Raw genomic sequence first — 24,172 nt, 5'->3', positions numbered from 1 at the left:
AGCCGACAGAGATCATCTTTACTTTAATAAGCGAGCCAGAAATGGGCCGCCATCTGCGTTATAAATACCTGCGCCCAAGAGACAATGAGATACTTAATCACCCTCTTTACTACTTTGGCAGAGTCTTGCAGGGCAATCAGACACAGCACTTAAAAAAAGGCCGATCACACTGACCCCTTTGCCTGACTCATGACATTTTCCACAGGATTCCGTCTTAATTGTATTTTGGATGTTAAGACTCGTCAAGCAAATGATCCTAACAAAAGAGACAAATTGTTTGTTAAGTACCAGACTTTTCAGTCAATTGACATCTTACTCGGACTGAGTTTTTCCAGGTTGTGACACAAAATTGTGGCTAATCTAAATCACATTGTCCAGTTGACAGCATTGACATTTCCACCAATAAGAACATAGCTGGTTGAAGATTGACTCTTAATGTATTGACACCCTAACCACAGCCAAACTGAAAGTAAAAACAGTACAAAGAACAAGAAGCTAATACTCATTTTCAAAGAGTAAATAAGCAAACCATGTTTCTCCACCTTTTCACCTGCATTACTTTTCACATTGGATTGAGTTTTCAGGCATTTCTAGTTGTTTAATAGCATAGGAAAAGGTCCTAATCGAAATTCTGAGCTTTAAAGACGAACGAGTCAAGCGCAAACAAAGCCATCACAAGTCAGCCAAGAGTTACTAATCCCCCTGTTTATTTTATTTTTTGGGGGGCAAAGAGTAATCACATTTTTCGACTTGGGACTTGCTTGACACATCCACGTAAACGATGCGCCGGGTCAACATTTCCTACGCGGAAGGTTTTGCTTTTGCTCTATGATCCAAGCAAGCCACAAGAGAGTGTAAGCAGTCTTTGTGAGAACAATAGCCCCGCCTGGCTATCATAACACTTTAAGTGGGCGGCCAATAAATAAGCGAAATAAAATGTTACGTTCCACACACATATAAGGTCAATATCAATAAGTGCCTGGCCACACAGATTCATAAAGATGCTGAAAATGAATGTCTGAACATTAAGTCTCCCTACCTGAGGTATGTTGTCCTACTCCGAATGATTCACCACAGCTGACAACGGATAAAAATGTTACGGAACTGCACTTGTACTGATCTTTTGTCACACTCCCACAAATGGAGTATAAAAGAAAGGATTAACCTGTGACCCTGGATCTTAAATGCAACCATTAGGTGATTCTGTTGATGTTGTTCCAGCAGATCTGGTTCCAGTTTGAAGAGGTTGGTGTTCTTGCGAGAGGTCAGGCAAGGCCTGTATGGTCACCAGGGATTACAAAAAGGTTCTCCTAGACCTGTAGAGTAGCAAACAATCCAGAATCTAGCTCAGGGACTTCTCTGGAAACATTAAGATTGCAAAAACCTCCTTGGCTGTTCTGACAATTACTTTCAAGAGTCCAACAGGCAATCTGTGTTGCAACCAAGTTCTTTCCTGGTCATAGTTTATTTTGCCAGGAACTTGGAAGCCTTGGCGTCCAGGTTTTGTCTAAGGGTAATGTACCAAGACTGGATGATCCGAAAGAGAGCACAGCAACTGTTGCCTGAGAAATGTAGTTTTCTCCCTCAGCTGCTTTACATATGCCTCTTGGCCGTCTCAGACTAAAAGGAGGCCTTGGCGCAAGATCTTGCACGATTAAGGATCCTTCCGGAGTTAGCTGCCTGACTACAAAGGGTGTCAAAAGTAAACAAAATGGGAACTAACTTTCCACTTGTTGTTTTTCAGTCTATCTCAGAGTCTCTCTCTCGGCTGCAAATGATGATAAAAGGCCGCACTGTGCCAGGCGATATAACTCAGTTGAGGTCACAATTCAGTTTCCTTTAGATTGGCTGTGGATTTATGCCGTTGAGCCGCTCTTCTGTTAGACTGCTGACGGAGAAAGAGGGCAACAAACTCAGTAATCAAGCAAAATTGCTGCGCTCAGGGGAACGCACAGGCATATTCTGCAGGGACTAAAGACAGACAGCGGGCAGAGATGTAGCCCGACAGCCTGATACCAGAGCACATCACTCATTACCCAACACTACGAGAACTTATTTGATTGTCAACGTTGATGCGGGATCTTTGTAGACGGCTATTTTGCCCGCTCGGGAGCTTCCCGTAATATCGCTTCCAGAACAAGCTGTATTCTCCAGGAGACGAGTGGCGACCAAAAGAGAATGTGACATTTGAAAAGGTGGCTTGAGAGGAGTCGCATGGCAACTAAAGCATAAGGTCTGTTAATTTGATGCAGTCAGTCCACTCTGTCGGTCGGCCTCGACTCACCTCAATAATGACAGCGGTGACCATTATTTTTAAACACCTCAACAAATGACAGCAGTGACCATTATTTTTAAACCTCTGAACGAGCACCTGTTCTCAGTCCAAACGTGGCGGAATGTACGGCTGCAGCTATATGTTCACTCCCTGGCCACTTCATTAGGTACACTAGTCCAATCGACTGAAGCAATCGAAACAAAGGTGACTTTTGTTAGCAAAGCATTCCTTCAGCATTGGGTTGGAAACTCTGGTTTTACACAGATTGAATGGATTTGCCGAGTATTTGTAGATCTTCGTTGAAAGGAAACAACCGAGCTACCGGGGCTATTCTGCGTATGATTTATAATAAACGGCGCTGACAATATGAGTACCCTCAAGTGAGGGCAGTTTACTGGCAGGCCGACTCGACTCCAGTTGTGCCGTTGTTCCTGATGGAATCCCAAGAATGCTTTTACTCTGCGGGCCATCACGCAGGTCCCCCGTGATGGGCAACAACATAACAACTGGGTGCAAGCGGCGGCGCTCCTTGTTTAAGACGGGGCTGCTGAACAGATGTGCTGCGAGAGCATGTGACCATTTATAAACACGAGCTGACGTTCTGGGAATCGCACTGAGACTACCCAGTAATACTCTAAGGTTTTGCTTGGCACCAGTAATATCAATTTTAAAGAGCAGTGTCAGAGCTAGTAGAGATTGGATCAGGTAGCATACACAAAGATTGGAACTGAATGAATGACCATGAATGACGACTTTCAGAAAGAGCTGGAATTGAGTATTCGTTGATTTATTTATGCTGTGCTAATTGAACTTCTCAACATTTAAAGGACTCTCAATTTGTGTACTTGAAATAGCTCCAGGCCATGTCATTTATCAGACTTACCGACATTTTAAGAGCAGCAAAACGTAATCCAGGAAAGGGAACAGACCATGTCAGCAAATCACAAACATTTCGGACACTTACCATAAAAATACACATAGGTCTAGTTTATATAAATATTCCCTAGTCTTTGAGCAATGCACTGATCTTCTTTGTGGATGTACACCATCATGTGTACAGCACAAGTGACCTTTAGCACATGTGCTATCTGTAAACAGAGTGTAAAGGCCTTCAGGTGGCGTTTGTTGAAGGTTATTTTCACTGTATACATCCAAAGTTACTCATCCTTGAATACCTTCTCGCAGAGCTTTAATTCCAATTAACGCTCAGGGGTGTTTAAGTGGCGTCGGCAGTCCCGCGCACATCTTGAGATCCCCTCATGCGGGCCAACATAAAATCGATGGAAGCTCTTTAGTAGTGTGGCGTACAGACGTATAGAAAGTACATTTGCCATTGAGTCGCTACTACCTGAGTCTGCTACCAATACAGAGGAACAATGAAGAATGGTATCATCTCACGGGTGTCAAGTTCCTGTTTTAAATCCGTATTTGATTTCAAAGTAAGAGAATGTCAAAAGCTAGGTCTTCTGTTTTACTGCTAGCCCTACGCTACCCTCAGGAATCATGAGATAATGTTTTTAACTGCCAAACTTTCACAGCTTTAGGAACTACTATATATAGTGATCCCACTTTTACTTGTTTGCACCTCAAGTGTTACCCTGCTGGATTACAAATATGTATGCTTCACAATTTAAGCAGGAGAGTTTTACCTTGTTCTGGTCAGTCCAGTAGAGGAAGTACCCTTTAGGGTCAACGGTTACTGTCACAGGGCTCACAGTAGTAGAGTCCTAGAAAGGAAAAAAATCTGTTAATGACAGCTTCAGTTGTTTATGATGAGTTTATTTTATATGGACTACATATAAGAAAGGCCTGACATTTAACGACTCAGTTACAGGTCAAATAAAGTTGATTCAGTATAGAGTGGAGTTAGGCTAAAGCGCCATCAATGGCGGGGACTCGGAGAAACGGTAATGACTGCACAATCTTGGTTTTACAGTCCTTGCGTACTCAAGTGTAAACATTTGCAGCAAACACATTTTCTTCTAGAATGCTTCTCATTCAGGTTATGTGTTTGTTACCAAGTCCAGATGAATTCTTTATTGTTTCTCTTTTGTCTGTTAAAATTGAATGCGCTATCAAATTGAAGAACTTTTGCAGACCACCCAAACAGTTTACCAACTACACTGGGTCCCAGCATGCCAGGTAAAGTTTTCCAGGTGGAGGATGAAATTAAAGTAACTAGATGTTCTCAAATAGTCACAATGGGGAGCACACAGCCTTAAGTGATGGTGGATTTACAAAACAGAAAATGACATACAAATACAAACCTTTGATAATACATTAAATGTAAAAAAAAACATTTGCGATGAATAATATTAGAGAGAGAAGGGAGGCAATGAGCAGCCAGTATTTGTGTTCCACATGAAAAAGACATTTTCCTCCACCATAATGGGATTTTTCCGCCTCCCTCCTAGGCTGATGACATCCTTAATTCAGCCAGCATCAAAGCAGACTAGACGGGACGACTTTAAGCCTATTTGGAATATAAAGAAAGAAGCTGTGTTGAGAGTGACCCCACATCTTCTGCATGTCAACATCTGTCACTCATTCTTAAAATGACTCCGTTTGGATGCTTGCCTGCACTGCACTCTCACTTGAATAAGAGGAACAAGTTTCCCAGAAAACTGTTGGCAAAATATCTTAAACGTTATTACATTATTAAGGAAGTCCCGATCACATATTTTTGCAAGTTAGTCTAAATCCCATTTCCATTTATTTTGAGAATCTGTTGATACAGAGGAAAGTCCAAGCAAAGAATACAACTTGTATCTTAGCAGCCCCATTAGGAGCAAAAAACTACCTTATTGACTAAGTAGCAATTATGTGCTGGTACAATTTCCCATTAGTAGATTTTCAGAAGTAACATCCGAAACCACAACAGGACCAGATTTGATTTATCTCCCCCGAGCTCTGTCTATCTGCCCGTCCGTCTCTGGGTTCTTTCCGCCAAAACCTCACACCGGGAGGAAAGAGGAAGGAAGAAGTAGATGGGAAATTAAACAAAAGAAGGTATCTGCACTCCTCTTTCCCAGGGTGTTGTATTTTGACAGGGAAAAGGACCAAGTGGGCATTTTGCCCTGGCCACAAACCAACAGTACACAAACATTTCAGTTTGGGGGAAAACAGCTCACGGCCTCCTCAAGCGAGTCCGGGCAAGATAATTCCGCAAAAAATAAGCACAGCACATTTGTTTCACTGAAAATACACTGGAATGACCTTTCCAATGAGTTCAGTTCAGTTTACAGAGTTTGATACAGTGAACTTGCTCATTTATCAACCTGCAAAAAAGGACTGAAACGAGGAACCTGTAATAGATTGTAGCCTGGGCGTTTGCTCACATGGCCCATAACAAAAACTGGTCCTAAAACAAGAAGTACTAACCTTATGACACAGTGAGAGATAGGTCACTGGTCACCCTAATAAATTGACATTGAATGTCTCAACCAAACAACAGTTTGTTTGACAAGGTAGCAAGTTGAATACAAATCAATTGTTAGGAAAAATATAAGGATCGACCCTCCATCATGAACCTGACCCACTTTTGGGTCTGTGTCCAAACCTTATCAGCAATAACTCTCCTACCTTGTCTCATAACTACTCCAAAGCCCTCACGTTTGTCTCCTGTGGCATAACAATTAAATACCTTAACCGTTGAGTTAAAGAAAACACACAAACCCCCCCAAAAACGTTCAAATACACTCCAGGACCTGTAAAAAAAAACTGCTCACAGATTTCAGTCCCCAATGACATCACAAAGCATGACTCACTCTCATGAATATAGTTCAAAATTCTTCTCCAAGGGATGTGCCAATCTGCCCTGGAGATAAGAAGTCTTGGGAATATAAGATAAAGTGGAGAAAGCATGATGCAGGCAGCAACAGAAGCAGAGCATGGGATGTGACTATTTGCTGGAAGGGGCCACTGGTACTAAGCATGGATGCTTTTGACAGGCCACTCAGATAGCAGCGTGCAATCAATTTTAATCAAGGTCATTTCTCTACACGGCCAGCGATAACAAAGAGAGGGAGCTCGGAGGAGGGGTGGTAGGGGGGCTCCATGCTAATGATAATCATGTTTTGTCAACTCAAGTTGAATTTCAATAATACCCACACGCACGCGCACTATACTATCAGGCGTGTAAACAAGCACGTGCGTGCGCGCCCAACTGTCACAATCCATCCGTCTGGCGAAAAGGAAATTACGTGACAATCAAAACAGAGCGCGTAGAAGGAGACAAAACAAGCCATACTGGGTACTCACATCGTCCCATTTCATGAATTTGTTGCCCCGTCTGAGGCTCTCGGGCACGGACACCGGCTTGAGCTGCAGCGCGTGGACTCCAGGCTGAGCCCCTGCCATCTCCTCCACGCGTGAGAGAGGGGGGTTCCAAAAATAAATAAAAATAAAAGTCTACAATCAGTGTCCTTTACGGATCCCCTACCGACCCCATAAAATGTCCTTCCTTGTTATTATTATTATTATTTTTTTTAGAAATCTCCCAAAGCACGGACGGACGGTGGCTGTCAGTGCGCCGCGCGTGCAGCCCCGCATTGACGGCGGCAGCGCGTCCTGGTTTAGTGTAGTGAGGCGGGGAGGGAGTGGATGTGAGCGAGGGAGCGAGCGAGAGAGCTTCACAGACTGAATGACTGATTTGGAAAGACTGGAGGAGCCATGGAGAAGAAGCGTAGAGAGAGAAAGAGAGAGACGGAGATGGAGAGAGAGAAAATCAATTTGAAAGGGATCTGGTGCCTCCTAGCGTCAGTGGTAATAAGAAGCAACAGGGTTTTTTTTTAAGATACGGTCTTGTTTGGGACTTTGCTCAAATGAATTGAGTTGCCACTGAACCTTAAAAAGCTAAAAGGCCATTGACATGTTAGATGGATGATCATGTCCCAGTTCAACAAGTAAAAAGCACATACTACTTACATGAATACAACGTAAACACTTACCTATACATTTTCCCTGAGACTGACTGGTGACCAATCTAGAGTGTGGTCTGGCTTTCTCCTCAAGTCACCTAGAATCAAGTTCCAGCACCCTAAGACCCTAAAAAAGGATAAAAAATGTTGAGTATGAATGACAGAAACTTTGTGGAATTGTAACTACAACAATTTGAAGTACCCTGACCGAGTGCAACAGGGCAGTGAAAGACCTGGCCGATGACTCACCCTTATTTGAGACGACTGGCGAGCTGCCGTTTTTACACCCTTGAATGAGTCACACTGTCTCATTTTTTTGTTTTTTTTCATGGGGCATTGGAAGCCTTGAGGGATGTACACGGGCCTTCCAAAAAAAAAATGATGCCACCGACCAGACGTGCCTCCTTCCGTTTGTCTGAAGGAGTTTGTCCAGCCGGTCTCGGGGGAGTCTGGCTCGCACATGTTGGGAAGGCCAGTCTCCTTTCATTTGTATCTCTGCGTCCCCAGCTCGTAGACACGGAGTCTCCGAGGAAGGATGCGGCGGTTGGCAGCGTCACTGAGGAGACAGAGTACAAAAACTTGGCTGTTAAGGTCAAGCTTTAAATCTCATTGTACTTGTATACAGACAATAAAGTTAATTAAATTTTCAATTGCCGTTGTCCTGCACCATTCATTTTTTGGGGCACGAGTCCATCAATTATGAAGTTGGCCAATCCTGTGCGAGCTTTTATGGTAGTATATTTTGTGAATTGTTATTGGGCTGCGCACCTTAGCCAAGGGGGGGTGACGGGTCGACGGACTTGAAAAAGGAATCTCATCTCACTAATGTGGTGAGGGGACCTCGGGGAAGGACGAGGGGTCCTTGCTTGTGTCCCTTGTGTGAACCTGAAATTAAAAATATAGTCAGTGGGGATCGTGTAGCACGCCAGCACAACCAGGTGGAAGGTTGATGTAGGTGCCTTTGCAGGCAAGTTCTTTATTGACAAAACGTGTGTATAAATGATGACAAAATAATACTATGACTGCTATAACTTGTTTTGAGTTTAGAACTTATAACCACACTATAATAGTTTCTAATTATTTAAGGAAATTTTGTTCCAGCTGAATTAAATGTATTATCAACATTCACCAGAAGACGACACTGTGGTACAATGTGAAACTGCAACAGAACAGATTCCATATGTTCTTAAAATGAAGGACAAAGAATTTTCTTAATACTGTTATTGCTGCTTAAAGATGAAGTGACATTTATTCAACTTATTTTCTATTCTCCATTTTGTGTACACTAGTCATACAGTAGAACACATTCAAAAGTGATCTTTGACCTTTCAGAGTGGAACTGACTATGTTTACCTAGAATTCATTTTGACTGGCAGGGTAGAGTGAACAATTAGTAAAGATTACATCAGGTAAAATTTGAAGAAATTCTCCTACTATGACTGCAGATATTGCTAACAATACAACATGGTATACTCCAAATCCAATCCAGTTTAAGGACCTGACGTACAAACGGCCTCTTCCACTGTCACCCACTCAGTAGCAAAAACAAAACAGTTGGTCATGTCAACAATCCGCTAAGTATTGGCGCCGATCGAATTTCCCAACCTGCGCCATGTCAAGCGGGCGAGGAGACCACACAGAGGCCTTTTCAGGCTCAAGCAGGAAGTCAAAAGACATCAGTCACGAGCTTTTCGCCCGTCTGTCACGGCCAAGTCATTACGCCGAACGTCAAAATCTGAAACGCGGGGGAAAAGAAAACACGGCATGGACGTGTAATGGTGTCTTTTTACACTCCCGCCGACAAGAAGTGGACAAATTACATGCTACTCACATCGCGCTAGGCTACGATAGGACGCCAAACTCAACCTTGGCTTAAGAAAACGCAAGAATGATTGAGCTGTACAAATGACTGATGACTGTACGACATTGACCCCGAATGGACTTTTCGGGTGACGACTCCCAATGAACGTGGTTGAATTTGTGAAACAGAAAATGATTTTTCGTTATGGAAATGCACTTTCTGACAAAAAAAGGGGGAATCGGTGGAAGTTCTTGCAATTCCAACCGAGGTCGTGTTTGAGACAGCAGATGGGGCTGAAGTTCTGTCCGGACACATTCATGTCTGGATATGAGCTTTCTATTAATCCCTGTTACATCCACTACCATAAATTAGTGGTTTGTTTGAAACCCAGATGTCAAACGAAATATTAGCTTGGTGATTCATAGGAAATTGAATAAAGAAATTCCATATTTTTCCAGCCAACAATAGATTTTTGTATTCCCTTTGTGGTGAAATATCTCAATTTTTTCTAGTTAAATTCTAACAAGTCAACCATTGTGCTTCGTTCTTAAAAGATCATTACAAAAGAAATTAATTCCACAAAGATTGTCTGATTGGATTTGCTCTGACGGACCACAAGGGGTAGCTTGCAGACCACCAGCGAATCTCAAGTCACACAAAAAAAAATGAAAATAGTATGTTTTGCCCACTTTTTCTTTCTGGCTTTTTCCCCCTCGTAGCAGTCCCCATGGATCCAATATTTATGGATTGGTAAAAGCAACAGAGAGCGGGGAGTTGACCAACATATCGAGTGTCAAGGCCTTGTCAGAAAGCCCCTAAATTTGCATCATTACGGCGTGGTCTCAAGGGGGGGAAACGGAGGGGCTAATTCAAACCATTTCCACACAGCTGCTTTTGCGAGATGTGGTTCTCTCACCACTGCAAAGAAAACACCCAAAAAACAAAAAAAAACATTTTAAAATGATATTAAAATGTTGGGATGTGGGATTGTCATGTGCAGTTAAAACTTTCTATTTTAAAGAATGGTATTTACTAGATAATGAAGTATATTTCTGTAAAGTGAAAGAAGGGAAATATTTCAGAAGAAGTTAGAATAAACATGAGAACTTTTATTAAGTTGATGATATATTATGGGAGCACAGTTAGGCAATCACATGATATCAACTTAGCTTTCTATACCTATAAATATTTCATTTTATTTTTAATATACTTACCATTTGAAATTCACATAGTACTAACATTTTGAATTGATGAATTGTGGGTCCAAAAACGTAACTTTTATATTTACAAAACCTCATTTTTCAAAGTGTACCTCTATAGAATTCCCACCTACCTTTGGCACCCCCAAAAAAAATCAGCAATTCAGCAACTCATGTTCATCTGTAAATAGACCATCACAAATTAATACTGCATACCGAATAATAAATAAGCCATGTCACAGAATTGATAAGACTTTAGTAGACACGTACAAAAGGCTCTATTGTTGGAGGATTGCGATCATGGCGCAATCCCAAAAAGGACATTTAAAAAAAAAAACTTTAAAAAAAAACCCTCCTCCTGTCTGCTGTGATAGCAATCTTAGTCTAAATCCCTTCTCTCAATCCCTACACGCCGCAACACTAAACCCAGGCGGCCCTAAGATGCTGATCTAAGGTCAGTTGCGCGCCCCGCAAACGCTTTCCAAACCAGGATTAAGGCAGCAGGTAAGCCGCTCGGCGGTCCGCGCCCTGGGCCAGGTGCGGAGTTAGAGATCAGGGCGGCCCAGCTGGGGCCAAAAACCCACCGCCTCCCCCACGCCGCCCCCTTGGCGCCAAAATCCTTTTCAAGAAAGAAAATGTTGATGTTTACATCCTCGCCGTGACCCCCTCTTGGCCTCGGCGTTGAAGCATTCCTGCCATAGCTGCGACACATCTCGCTAAGCTTTAGGACACCAGAGGGATAGTGAAAACAACGCTTAATCACAGCCAAGGGGCACGTCGGTGATAACAAAGCAACCCCTTAACCCCTTCTCTCTCCCTTTTGTGTTGCGCCAGTGTGTGTGTGTGTTCCTTAATGCACGGGAGCATGGAACTTGCGCTTAGGGATCAACTACTCGGTTTTTTTTCTCTTAGAATCAGTCATTATTTAGTGCAAAGGATCAAATGCTAATAAGTTACTGTAACACATTGTAGATATTAAGGTCAGAGTAGAAAAGTGGTTGATGAGAAACTGGGTCTGGTCTATCATGGTGCACTTTAGAGATGTAGTAATAATGCTGAGAGTAAATTGAATGGAAAGAGATTGGAATATTAGTTATTGTTGCAGAAAGAACTATTTATGCAGAGAAATAGTAGTAGTCATAAAACAACAGAAAAACTTTTTCTCAAGACAACCCTTTAAGCCAATTTTAAATTGTCCCATTTTAACTGAATGAAACAAATACCAGAAGAAATTTTACAAAATAATAGCCCCACAAAGAAGCCCTTATCCTAAAGAGAAGAACGATACTCAACTGCCAAACTTCTACTGCAAAGAACATGGCCTCAGGTCAAAAATACACATTTCCCAAAGTTAGCCAACAAATTTGAGCGCCGGGCCGACCGACAGAGCGAGCGCTTCTCGGCTCGGTCGTGGACCGCCAGGCCCGAGGAGGAGGGGGTCGACGGGGGTCAAGCGAGTCCAGCTAAACAAACAAACGCTATCAAAGAGGAAATTTCTTGGCCCGTCCGCAAGTTTTTCCTCCGTACGCAGATGTACATTGACCAGATGCTCCCTTGGGAGGAGGCACGAGTTCTGGCTGTCTGTAAGCAACACTGCCGAGCCACTATTTAGTAAGGCTTTCTTTGTCTTTCAACACTGGCGGGACACGACGTGAGGCACACCTGCACAAGTCCCCGGCGTATCAATGTCCATGTCTGCCTTATGTTCTGACCTGGAAAGCGTGGGGCTTTCACGTAGGCACACGCCAGGGGCGTTTGCGAGGTTGCTAGGTGCTGCCTAAAGCCAGGACGGGAATAAGGTTGCAAGCTTAGCCTCGAGTGATGATCCTTTAGTTTTCGCTGAAGCGGAAGACTTTGTCAGCTAAAGGCCAAAAACTGCCAAGTTTGGGAATTTGAAGTCATTGGAAGAGCAAAACTGGAAAACTTGAAAAATACAATGTCATTGTTACACTTGAAATATTAATTCTATTAATTCAGTGGGGATCAAACAACATGAATGGTATAAAATATTGACATTTGTACTTACAATTATGAATGGATTCAAAGGTGAAAAGATTCTGATTAAAGTTTTATAGTGTTGAATTCAAAAAAATATTTGCATTTCTTTACTGACAGTTGAATGACAATTTTAGGCACATAGTTATTTTTTTTTATAATACAATTTTTTTTTTTTTTTGTGACTGGGGTTTAACATGGTAGTTTTTCCTACTGGTTGTACTAGTATGTCCTTGTAATTACCATACAAAGGAATGTGTCCCCATTTACCCGAGCAATATTGCTGTATAAGCACTTTGTTAGTATGCTGAATGTTTTCTTCGCGCATGTAAATTCACTGGATCCAATGTTGCGGGTTGTCTATAGAAGCATTGCTAACTGCAGTAGGTATTTTTCGCAATGTGAACGCCAACAGGGGGTTGTATGCAGAGTTGCTTCCATCTGCCCCGTCCGCTTAAATTAGTCGGGCCTCGCATCCAGCAGCATCTGGTTCCAATATGGAAGCCGGCGGAAGGGTGGGTGCCTGGCCGTGCGGCGGAAAATACAGCCTACTGTACCTTTAAATAGCCCCGAGGAGGCGGTTTGGGGACGCTTGCCGTGCCCGAGCACCCAATCCTAACCCGAGCTGCTTTTGAATCCGGCCTAACACTGGTTTCCTACCCACCCCCCTTTCGAAGAAGACCCATGTACAATTAGGCAGGAATGCCTGCAATGCTGTTTTCCCCAGCGTGTTTCAGCCAATGGAGTTGTGGCATTTGGGACTGGGAACATAAATCGGAAACTATATTGATTAGGTGCTCGTCAAACACATTGGGAGAGTTGCACAAGTTCAACTATTGTATACAAAGTGTGTATAAGGAGGAAAAAAAATATTTTAGGCAATGGGAAAAAAATGCTGCGTTTTAACAGGTTATTTTAATTTTTATTGAAGTTCAAGGTAAGACTGGGTAAAGCACAGGGGTTGTATTCAAGGACTAGATCTTGAGGCACCACTATGTGAGGTAGTCAGTTGGGTCAATGAAAATAAATACGAAAAAGTGAGTTTAAAAAAATAATCGGGAAGACAAAACGACATGCTTTCGGAATCTGACTGGTTTCCACGAGGGAGGGAAAAAGTACGGGGCAATCAGATAAGAGCGATGACAAGGCCAGGAGAATCCATGACAAAACTTTGACAGCTTTGGCCGACGTCTTGAGATCTGGCTGGCCTGATAAATGGAGATTGTTGTAAGGCTGTACACACACACACACGGACTTGCAACACACATTAGTTAGACGTTTCTTACATAATGAGTCCACCCAAGAATCGGGACACATTGAAATAAAAGCTTTTCGTAATATTTGCGTTAGGACTATTGGTCATCTTGACGTTGATGAGCAGACATGTAAGCAAAATAAGATCTTCCTGAACTTGGTCATTGGGAGTCCAAATGTTTGTAGTCTTCAGAAGTAAGCTAAAATGAAAGTCTGCTTAACCAGGGTAGATGTCAAAAAAGTTCTGGGTCAGAGGGTCCAGGATTTGGCAAAGGCAGATGACAACCCGGATGGGTGTCCACTCAATCACAGGCCTGGAATAAAGAGTGACAAGCATTGCTGCCAATTTAACCGTTACATCTTCTTTGGGTAGAGCAAACGTCAGCCGCCCGCCACCCGCCCTGACGGCCACACGGACGACTAACTACCAGGTCATTTCATTAAGTTGTGACTTCCTGTCTTTGCCTTCCTTACATGGGGAGTTCACAGGTCAAGAGGATCTGTCAGCGGTGACAGAGGGGATTATGGGTGTAGACATTCCATTGGCAGTCATTACTAGCCTCAGTCAGCACCCAGAACCCTCCGCCCCCAGCGCCCCTTTTACTGTCATTCTCTGTCTTTCTGTTTCTTCTCTCTTGTCCTCTGACAGGCTAAGAAGCAATTAGTGTCACATTAGGCATATCCAGGGAATCATTCTTTTGGGTGGCTGAGTTGCTGCTGCTGCCGTTAGTGCTAGTTTTCGGCTAGGGTTGGCGTTCAAGTCCATTATTCACCGTACCGCCACGTCTTACGTTTGAGTCGGTGGATTTGGACTTGGCTTTTCACCATGCAGATTCAGACTAAAGACCAGTGGGTCAAATATTTAGATCCAGCTAGAAAACAAAGTTCAAGGGAAATCATGTTGTATAAAGTGAGATCAATGCAAATCAGCAGCAGATAAAAATGGTCCAAAAACTCTACTACCTCAAAGTATACAGTTGTAAATATACTTTACTCTGCAATAAAATGTATAACTGTCATTTCGAATTGTCCAAGTCTTCTGGAGTTTCTAGTTCATTGCTTCAAGATCATCTGGAGGCCCAACCCACACTCACAACCAAAAGTGGTCAACAGTTTGAAATGCAAATCCACACTAGACAAAAACGATCCCAAAAACAGTACGACGAAAATAACATCTGATCTGAATTTACTCACAAATGTACTTTAGTCTGCATGAAATCTCTCATACGTAATTGTCCCCTTTTTCTGAAACGTTTCCAGGTCATTCTGTCTTTAGATGTTGCTTCCAAAATTATTTTTAGTCCTACCCCTGCAAGCGGGTACCCCGAGCAAAGATGGAAAACAATATTGTCTGGATAATTCAGGAACAATTTTATTTTTAATTGCACATTGTACTGAAGCAGAATTCTGTGTATACTTAGCTTTCGGGATCCCTCTCTTAAACACTTCATAACGGCACGTCTTTGTCAGCAGTGGAGGGTTTACAGTTGACATTCCTCCCGTAGCCAAACAAAACCGCTAAAAAGTGGAAAGGGAAAAATGAGCTGCGAGCAGCACAGTGAGGTTTTCTGACCCCTACGTTCGAACCTCAGCCCAGCAGGATTCCTCGCATTCCAACCCGCGTCGGAGCCGCCGAAAGCCGGTCGGAGGCCCGAGATTTGGCCCCGCTGGGCGAGGCGGACCGCAGTCCCCGTACCCTGGTTTTTCTTCGGGAACAAGATGGTTTTTTTCTCTCCCTCGTGGGCACCGCTTCCTGAGAAGAGGACTTGTCGGGCCCTGGTTTCCCCTCCCCGCAGCGTGGCCAGGAAAATTGTATTTTCTTACATCGGAGTCGAGTGGAAGTCGACGTGACGGCGGGCAGAACCAGGAGGGCCGGGGCTCTTTTGACAGTAATGCAAGGGACATTTGTTTACCTAACCTTGTGGGTCACGCTGCAGTTTAGCGGGGAATGAATGACTTCATTTTGGGGGTTTAAATTAAAGGGTTCCTCCTCTCTTGAACTTAAAACAGATTTGCACAGGCTGTGGAATGAACAATGTACTCCCTCAGTGCTTCGGGGGCCGAGAGCTCGCTCTATAAAACCAAAAGGATGTAAAGAATTACAGAGCTGCGTGGCGATGAAGAACAATCCCACTCTGAGGCTGGCGCAAGTTTGCAAACAGTCTCGCGGTTCTGTAGTAGCTTTTTGGTATCGTGTCGGATCTAGCTTGGGTTCGCACACACATCATAAAAAAGATCTTTCATTCGCGCTGACGTGGTGTCAGTTACTTCTGCAGTTATTGGGCCACGCCATATTTGAGGGAAATTGCTACCTTACGCGCTTGAAAAAAATAGAAAGAAAGAATGAAAGAACCAATGCCTTTTGAATGGAACCTTTTAAAATGGGGGGTAGTGTTTCATTTAGAGGTCGTGGTCATTTTGGCAATGCAATTTTTACCACCGGGGAGCCTTGGAAGCTTTGACGCTCACACATGGCATCAAGGCCCGTTGCGGTGTGAAGGAGAACTCGCCTGGACACCATGAGGACACAAATTAGAGCCCATCTGCATCTTATTTATACGAGAGAGAAAAAATTAATTAAAGACCGCATCGGAGCGCTTCCGCTTCAAAGCTATTATTTCCCAATGGCCAGAAAGAAGTAAGAGGGAGTTGGAATTCACTCATCTAATCTGTTGTTTCCCTCTGCTTCTCATTGGTGTTTTAGGGTGAGCCCGGCAAAAAAAAAATAAAAAAAGGCTCACCCCATTTTTCCTGTCAGTCATCGGCTTGTAATACCAGGAACGCTGGGGTGTAACCCAAGACCGTTGCGGGACTCCACGGACAAACGAGTGGCTTCGCCGAACGCTCTCAACAAATGAAGCGTGCCACAAAGAGCTTGCGAGTCTGCCGCCGAGGAAAAATGCTTTGATGGCATAAGAAGATTTTGGAGAAGTTCAAATCCGTTGTGACATGAGACAATGACCTCTGCAGTGGAGAAATGTCCATCAGCCTTGAATTTTTACAGAGAATAAAAGTGATCCGTAGAGACTGTCAAGTTCAAATTAGTTAAGAGAAGCCGGTGCTAGTAATAATTGACATTCAGTCAAATAAATGTCATGATTTCAGTTTGAAACAGGTCCCAGAAGATGACATGTGGACAGGACTTGGTTAAGAATATCAAAAAGTCTTTGTAATCTACCTGACTTGAAGGTGGATTTATGAGAACCTGGAGCCTAGCAGAATGCAAAGAGAAAGAAATGCATTTGGGTTATCGTAAGCCACAAGAGACAGGAAGAACATGAACTCCTTTGATTGAGTGTCAGCAGTGCTCTTGAAGCTTTAATCACAAAACACCATCTTCTTTTAACTTCAGACATTCCGGTAAACACCTACTTGTATCTGTGCTCTGAATCAGCGTGGCAAAATACCACCCGATTTTGAGGTGCTTGCTACCTCTGGACTGTTGCTTCTTCTTCTGTAGTCATGACTCACATCAAAAAAGGAAAAAAAATGATAAGAAGAGTTCCTGGAGATAAAAAGGTGACTGTCAAAGAAGGGGAGAAGTGGGCTTGGAGTGGAGAAATGGGCGCAAACAAAAGTTACATTCATCTTGGTGGTCCCAGACGCCCTATCCAAACAAAGGTGTCACAACATGGCGATTGGGTTAAAAACAAAGGGCAGATATGCTCCTATCTCCCGACTTTAATGATTAATCTGATCAAGGCAACTATTCACGCGTCGACGCCACTGCTGGAGGAAGTCTTTTGACTTGACGTGCCGACAAGTAAGAACAAGAAAGTGTTGTGTCTCGCTGCTAGGCCATGACTTTGTACTTTGTTTTTTCACACCGTGCAGACTCCCAGCAGACCAAATTTGACGGAAACTTGCAGAGCCAGTGCGAAAGACCAGATCAAAGTGGGCTGGCGCTCACGTGGTACGTATCGGATCCAGACTACCTCAAATCAACCCACCCAGGAAGAAAGAAGCCCTGATTCCATTTCATTTGATGACATGCTTCTTTACTTCAGGCATTTTATCTCAAACGCAGAACCGGTAGAAATTCTACGTTTGAAATTCTGTCAGGACCGGGAGCAGGACTTTATCGTCTTCGTTCCAGACTGACCGATTCCCAAAATCGAACCTGGGCTCTCTGGACTACGAGATAGGACGGCTCTGGCCAAAATGTTGCCTTCGGTGTGAATACGACACGTAAAAAAAGCGCAGGAGAGTTCGAAAACCGCAGACTTACGAATGAAACAAAGCCGGCTTTTGTGCCTGGCTTGTGGGAGGCCGCTCGTGCTTGTCTCGTACATGCGAAATTAATTAGGAGGAAATACTAAAACACTCGGGTGGAAATTGCTTTCCACCATATGTTGCGCATATGAGGATCAATTTCGTACGCCCGGGCGCAACACAACCACTCTATAACTGGCCGGCGCTCTTTGATGAAAGCCAATCTGCCACTCAAGGCACATAAAAAGAAGGCCGGGTTCTACGCTACTGTTTGTTCCCCTTTATGGAGTCTTAGGTAATATGATTATTTAACCAGGTTAAGAAAATAGAATGTTTTTTTTTTCGGGGTCGAAAATTCGGTGCAGTCACAAGAGGCCCAGTGTTGAAGCATGAGAAAACCAGTGGTCTCCGCATACCCTCAAAACATTAAGCAACTGTATTATATTGTCTGATAAATCGCTGGTGAGCGTGAGGGAGAACCGTGGAGTTGGAAATGTTCGGTCAATGTCTCACCGCAACTCTGTAAGTAGGCTTTCGTGACTATTTTATTGAGGGAGTAACAGTCAATTAGAAAACATGACTTTTGTCCATCATCAAAGGTCTTAGCAATCCACAATTTGGATATTATGAGCAACACTATTTCGTCTATCCCTTAAAATATTTTCCTGTGGAGGGATAATGGAGCATTTTCATTTTATTCCGACGATCAAAATGTATCTGACGTTGGAGTAAATTCAGTTAGGAGCTTGTCCACGGAAAGAATTCCCGTCCTATGTGTTTTCATTGACTTTTTTTGGATGAAGACCAGTCTATAGACCTGTCCGCTTGTTACGTAGACATATACAAAAACACGGCACAGTGCGGGCAGAGCGAAAATTGGCGGATCTCGTTTCCTGCCTTCCGTTTACATACGCGGCTGCACAATGTCAAGGATGTGCTCGGATTCAGACTAAAAAATATTTGATCGGGACATCCCTACGAATGGCACGGAAGGGTTATCCGGCATGCCGATATGTAGGGGAACTGGAAATGTTCATGATGAACCTGCTTTTGGTTTTCCTTTTCCAATTTACGGCTTTATCTCTCTCTACCTGATTGTACATGACTGCAGATAAACGGAGGAAAGCGCCAATTAGATGGCATTCCACAGGAGATTGTATGTGGAAGAGGGCTTACTGTATACACCAGAGTGAGTTTAGTCCCATAAATATTTACACAAAGTGCCACGGGAAAGACGCTCGATAGCCGGGGCGTTTGTCGCCGCCTTGAGAAAGATGGCGCAAGGACTTCCCACTCTGCGAAAAGTAAACGAGGCACTTGTAACCGTCACACGGTGCGCCTTCCCTCTCCTTGGGATTCGGACGTGATGCAAACGTTGATTTTCCGCTGACATTTGTGGCAATAAACAAATGCGGACAGAGCGAGTACTGCCGGCCAACTGGGCGGAGATACCAACGGTTGCATCAGACTGGGCCCAAAAAGTTAAAGATACATACGCCGTGCCCAGGGAGTGGATGTCAGTTAAATGTTTATACAGCTGCGCGCTGGATTATTATTATCGTCAAACCGCGCCGCTATAATGTCATTCTGCGGATGCCGGAGCACAATCGGGTCCTCCCTGTAGCCGGCCGGCGAGCCTTCTTCTCCTTCTCCCGCCCCCCTCCCGACTGCCGCCGCTTCCCTTCCTCGGATGGGATCAGACGAAGCGAGACGACGGCTTAATGAAATGTGACAAGAGAATTGCCGTGTTCGGGACTGACTTGGCCGTGTGAAGGCCAGGTTTGCGTATAGCCCGGTAGGGCCAACCGCAGCTGTTGAAACAGGCGGAAAAATGCCCAGAAATTGATAACCTACGGCTCAAGTAACTATACGGACTTCCTGAATTAGAAGTTAGAAGAGAATTGCGTCAGTAGAACAATACGGAGGCGTCCAGATATCCCACATCGAGGAAGGAAATTCTCACAGAAGCAAGACGGTCAAAGTGTCCGTTTTTTTTGGATATAACAGCGACTAAGAAGGCGTTTGCGTGATTGCGACTTGACAGATAATCAAGCTTGTTTAGTGTCATTTGGGCTTATTTAACCTCAAACTCTATCGAGAATCTAACCTTGTTGAGTGTGATGAGTTGCTAGAAGTCCATATTATCGGTAGTGTGACATCAGACCTTCTGATAAAATAACATTTGGTACATTGGAATCTAATCTATGGCGGAAATGTTTTTTGTAATCAAAAGTGGAGCTGTCGTGGAAAGTAAGGTTGTAGTTGAATGGTTAGGCCTACCTGTTAGAAGGGATGCATGAAGCTTGGGTGAAGGTCAGAGTATGTTGGGATGTTCTTCCTCCATTTTTGATTGCCTTCCAATTCGAGGCCATCAACATTTTGAAGGTCGGATTAACAGAAGGCTGAAAAGAAATAAAATTGTCATATACATTTCATAACTCTTGTTTGAGACTCTCAAATTTATTGACCTTAGTTTACTAGAATGGAGACAGAAAAAACATCCAAATTTCACTCATAAAACAGTATACGTGTCATTTTCAAAATCCTTTTGACCTATTTAAAAAAGAAAAAAGTACTTTCTTAATTTGCTTTTTTTTTGTACTATAAAACCAAGCTCTAAATTTTAAGCACTGTGTCATTACCCATTATGATTTCCGCTACAAGCAAGTTCGGGATATGCAAGTCTGTAATAAAAATGAGTCACATTAAACACTTCTTCTCCCAAGAGTCTAAATTAAACTACAATATAAACGACTGTCTCGTAGCTTTCTATCGTGACAACAAAAAAGACACAACTAGGTTCCAAAACTCACAGATACCGTGCCGAAAAGTGCTTCTTCCACTTCATCGGCCGGTAAACAGCTGCTCGGGCCGCTAAGTAGTAAATGTAAATTTTTACGCGGGTTAGAACCCAAGCTTCTAATCAGGCAGACGTATAATTGAGTGACGCGTGGTCTCTTTATGAGTGGAACTGCATTGAGAAGGCCACATCCCTGTACTTATCCTTCTCTCTCTTTCTAAAATGGAGGTGATCGTCTCTCATCCCAAAAACGACTGGTTAAAAGGAGTCTGTGTTCCAACCCGTCCTATTGCACATTTTTAAGAAGGTTAGTTACAATAGTTTCCAGCAAACACGAATAAAAAACTTTTGCAAACACAATTTGTACATTATTATCTCTTACCGTTAATCACACCAAACAACTTACCCTTTTTTGTCCATTCGAAATAAAATAAAAATCTGCTAAATTTTCAAGTTAAAATACATTGTCAATGTAAACTCACCTTTACTACTATACACTCAGTTCCACTTACCGTATTTTGCTATTTAATAGACCTAGATAAAACACAATTTGTACATTGTTATCTCTTATCGTTAATCACACCAAACAACTTACCCTTTTTTGTCCATTCGAAATAAAATAAAAATCTGCAAAATGTTCAAGTTTCAACACAAAAAATACATTAACATTGTAAACTCACCTTTACCATTATACACTCAGTTCCACTTGCCGTATTTTGCTATTTAATAGACCTAGATATATTAAATGGGGGAGTATATTACCTGCAAAAATACACCAAGTATACAGTTAAAGTGAATATATCATAGTTAGATCGAATCACTGACCGCTAAGCTAAACGTCCAGGCAGACTCTAGGCTCTTTTGAAGTTTTATTTTTTACAGGGTAACTTCCTCGCAAGTATAGGTTGACCGCCAAACTAAAATAAAGCAAATACCACACATGAAGGCCTAGCTTGAAACCAGGCAGGCGTGCGTTCCACCAGGCTACTTACTATGAATCCCTGTTTGACTTATGAGTACCATTTTTATTTTTTCTTTGACCAAAATGAAACTACTTTCTGTAGCGTTTGACTTTGGAGGTCGGGCTGCACGCTTCTAATTACAGACTAAGCATGGAGATTAAGAGTGTCATGGAAAAGAAGCCACAAACAAATAAACAGCTGGCCAAATTATGCGCCGTTTGTAGCGCGCGGCGGCGGCTCACGTTGGCGTTGGCCGGCCGGCGTACGCTTTCAAGAAGCCTCCGTGGCCTGTGATCTGCGAGGGGGCCGTATCATCTGGAGATGGACTTGTTGCTCAAATTAGTGGCTTGGAGAAGCGTGCCACATGTTCGCTATCCATAAATATTGACTCTGGCTTTTTTTTTGCAGGTCTTCTCTTTTCCATTTGGGGATCAACCTATATGGAATCCGTCCCATTTCCAACCGGCGACCGCCCTCCCGATTTGACCGCACGCACGTGCTCGGCGTGGCCGGCCAGGCGTGCGTTCTCCTGTCAAACACATGTGGCGCATTCCGGTTTGAGTCACTTTCCCTCAAATTAGAGAAGTCGCACCGACAAATACGAGGCAAAATCTTCGGCGCTGATCTCCGAGCGAGGCGTGTTGGAGAGTGTAAAAAGTCCATCTGGCTCGAGGCGAAGGAATGCAGGCCGTGTGTCTGGCCAAGTTGCTGTTAACAGCAGGTGAAAGGCTAATGGTTGGATCTTGCGGTGTCATCTCGGGGCTTCGGCTAAAGCCCCCCCTTTAAACTCTTCTTCTCAAACCGCCCCTGACTCGTGGAATGTAGGTGATGACAAGGAAAGAGCGTACAGTCCGCATCTAGAGCAAAATGTGTACGTGGACACACGTAGGTCAAGTCTTCTAGCAACTAAATTCACCCTAAACTATCTCTTATCCCAAGACATAAATTCTCTAGAGGAAACAAACTGTCGAGTTGATGTTAAGTGCATTAAAGTGATGGAAAATCTGGACCACATCCAGTTTAGGGTTTGTCTCTGTTTATTCGAGGGCACTTCCGAGGAATAATGTGTTGATTCCTGTTGATTTTGGTTCACTTCCTGATGATTTTGGGGTTAGCGAACCATAAAAGCCCATTGAAGAGTTGATTGACAAGTAGGAGAGTGTTCCGAGGAGATCATTCCACTTTCTTCAGGCCGATATGCCATTGTTGCCAGATAGATACGCTACATTTATCTAATCTCCGTCCCCACTCTGATCCAATTACACGCTGATTAAAAGGACAACACTGCGGCGTTCCAATATCTTATCTGCGACACGTATGGAAGGCCTAGACTCTGAGGAGAGGTTAAACTGGACCTGAGAAATCCCACGCAAACAAAAACTATGTTTTGAGAAAGCATTGCCTTTTAAACTGTATTTTCCCAGGTTGTTACAACGATAATTTTCTGCTCCACCTTGAAAAAAAATATATGGAAATGTTTCCAATTGGACGGATAGTGTGGGAAAAGCTATAAGACGCGCTTGTTTTGACAGAGCTGCATTTCACTTGAATGATGTTCCCTAAACCGGCCCCCCCACTCGAAACATTGAGGGGGAAAAAACACGGCTGGAAGAAAAGTAAACTACTCCGAAGCCCTTCACTTTTTTACAGCGCAATGAGCTCCGTGTGGGAGCCCCTCCGCACTGACCTTGTGTTTTTGTTGGGGGAATATTTGTGGATCGCATATACAAACAAATGCACGCTGGAGATGTAGATGGACAGCAAATGTGGAGAAGAAAATGAAGAATAATCTAAAAAGGAGAAACAGCATTTGAATACAAATATGTCGACAAACACAGGGCACTATTTCATACGTTTTTCAACCGTCCCATTATCGAGGTCAGCCGGGTCACTGGTGACGATATGATAGCTGGATTAAACTACATAGTAGAAATAAAACTGTAAAAAGTGGTTTGCATAATTTTAGCTGTCACTTCCTCTTTTCCACTGCCTGCAAAAAAACTGTGTCAATTACTTCAGTTGTACATTCTTGGACTATTTCCGCATCTTGTACTTATCCAAAATCCATCTCAGTCCAAGTAGGCTCTCTTATATTATTTGTTATTATTATTTTTTTAGCAGTTCTTACCGTATATTTTGATGCATGGCCTTTTTACAAACCTGTCCTTTGTCTTTTTTTGACAAGAGCGAAAAATATTAGAGCTGTAGGTTCAGATCGAACCAAACACACTGTCACTTTCCAAAAAATGACCTCCCAAAAAGATATACATTACCATTCTTTGGACACGTGGGGAAAGTCTTTGCCGCAAAAGGCGCAATAAGCAAACAGATTGATGCTATTTACACATGAGAGATGTTCACACATACTGTAAGTAGCAGCAGTATGGTTAGGAGTGTTGACTTTGCCACTATTTTTATCACGCCGGAAAGTACGCACGCAGTCAATGTGGACACTTGTCCAATGGTTTTGGACCCAAAATGGAGGCCATATTTTTGTCAAAACAGGTTGAGTAATGCTTTTGACAGTTGAGACTTGGACACACGCGTAGGTGGTCGACATTATTTCAGTACTATAAGTGTCTTTAAAATATAAAATGCATAAGATTTGTCTAAAATAAAAAACATTTTTTCACTGAGAAATAAGTACATACAAATGGTTAATATTAATTGAGACAAAAACGAGTTTGACCTGACATATATGGACATTAAACCCCCCAGTAGATGAAAAAGTACAAATCCATATACTGTCCACGTG

At 43.1% G+C, this 24,172-nt stretch overlaps 1 protein-coding gene and 1 long non-coding RNA gene across 2 annotated transcripts in view; both read right to left on the bottom strand.

Moving 5' to 3' along the window:
- The window catches only part of plcb1l (phospholipase C beta 1-like), a 40,294-nt gene extending 33,395 nt beyond the window's left edge, over positions 1-6,899 (bottom strand). Inside the window, exons 1-2 of the mRNA XM_077741168.1 lie at positions 6,536-6,899; positions 3,925-4,002 (exon numbers count right to left, since the gene is read on the bottom strand). Coding sequence (XP_077597294.1) covers positions 3,925-4,002; positions 6,536-6,634 — 177 coding nt within the window. The 5' untranslated portion in view covers positions 6,635-6,899. The remainder of the gene's footprint in view (positions 1-3,924; positions 4,003-6,535) is intronic.
- A 555-nt stretch (positions 6,900-7,454) lies between these two features.
- Positions 7,455-23,606, bottom strand: LOC144192027 (uncharacterized). The gene is made up of 3 exons (XR_013325028.1): positions 19,936-23,606; positions 7,963-8,079; positions 7,455-7,750 (listed from the first exon to the last, which is right to left on the bottom strand). It is a non-coding gene; the product is annotated as an uncharacterized LOC144192027 (long non-coding RNA).
- Between the last annotated feature and the right edge of the window lie 566 nt (positions 23,607-24,172).

Source organism: Stigmatopora nigra, chromosome 2, assembly GCF_051989575.1.
Source record: "Stigmatopora nigra isolate UIUO_SnigA chromosome 2, RoL_Snig_1.1, whole genome shotgun sequence".
NCBI classification, from domain to species: Eukaryota; Metazoa; Chordata; class Actinopteri; order Syngnathiformes; family Syngnathidae; genus Stigmatopora; species Stigmatopora nigra.
The sequence above is the reverse complement of the archived record's forward strand: the minus strand, read 5'-3'. Positions and strand labels throughout refer to the sequence as shown.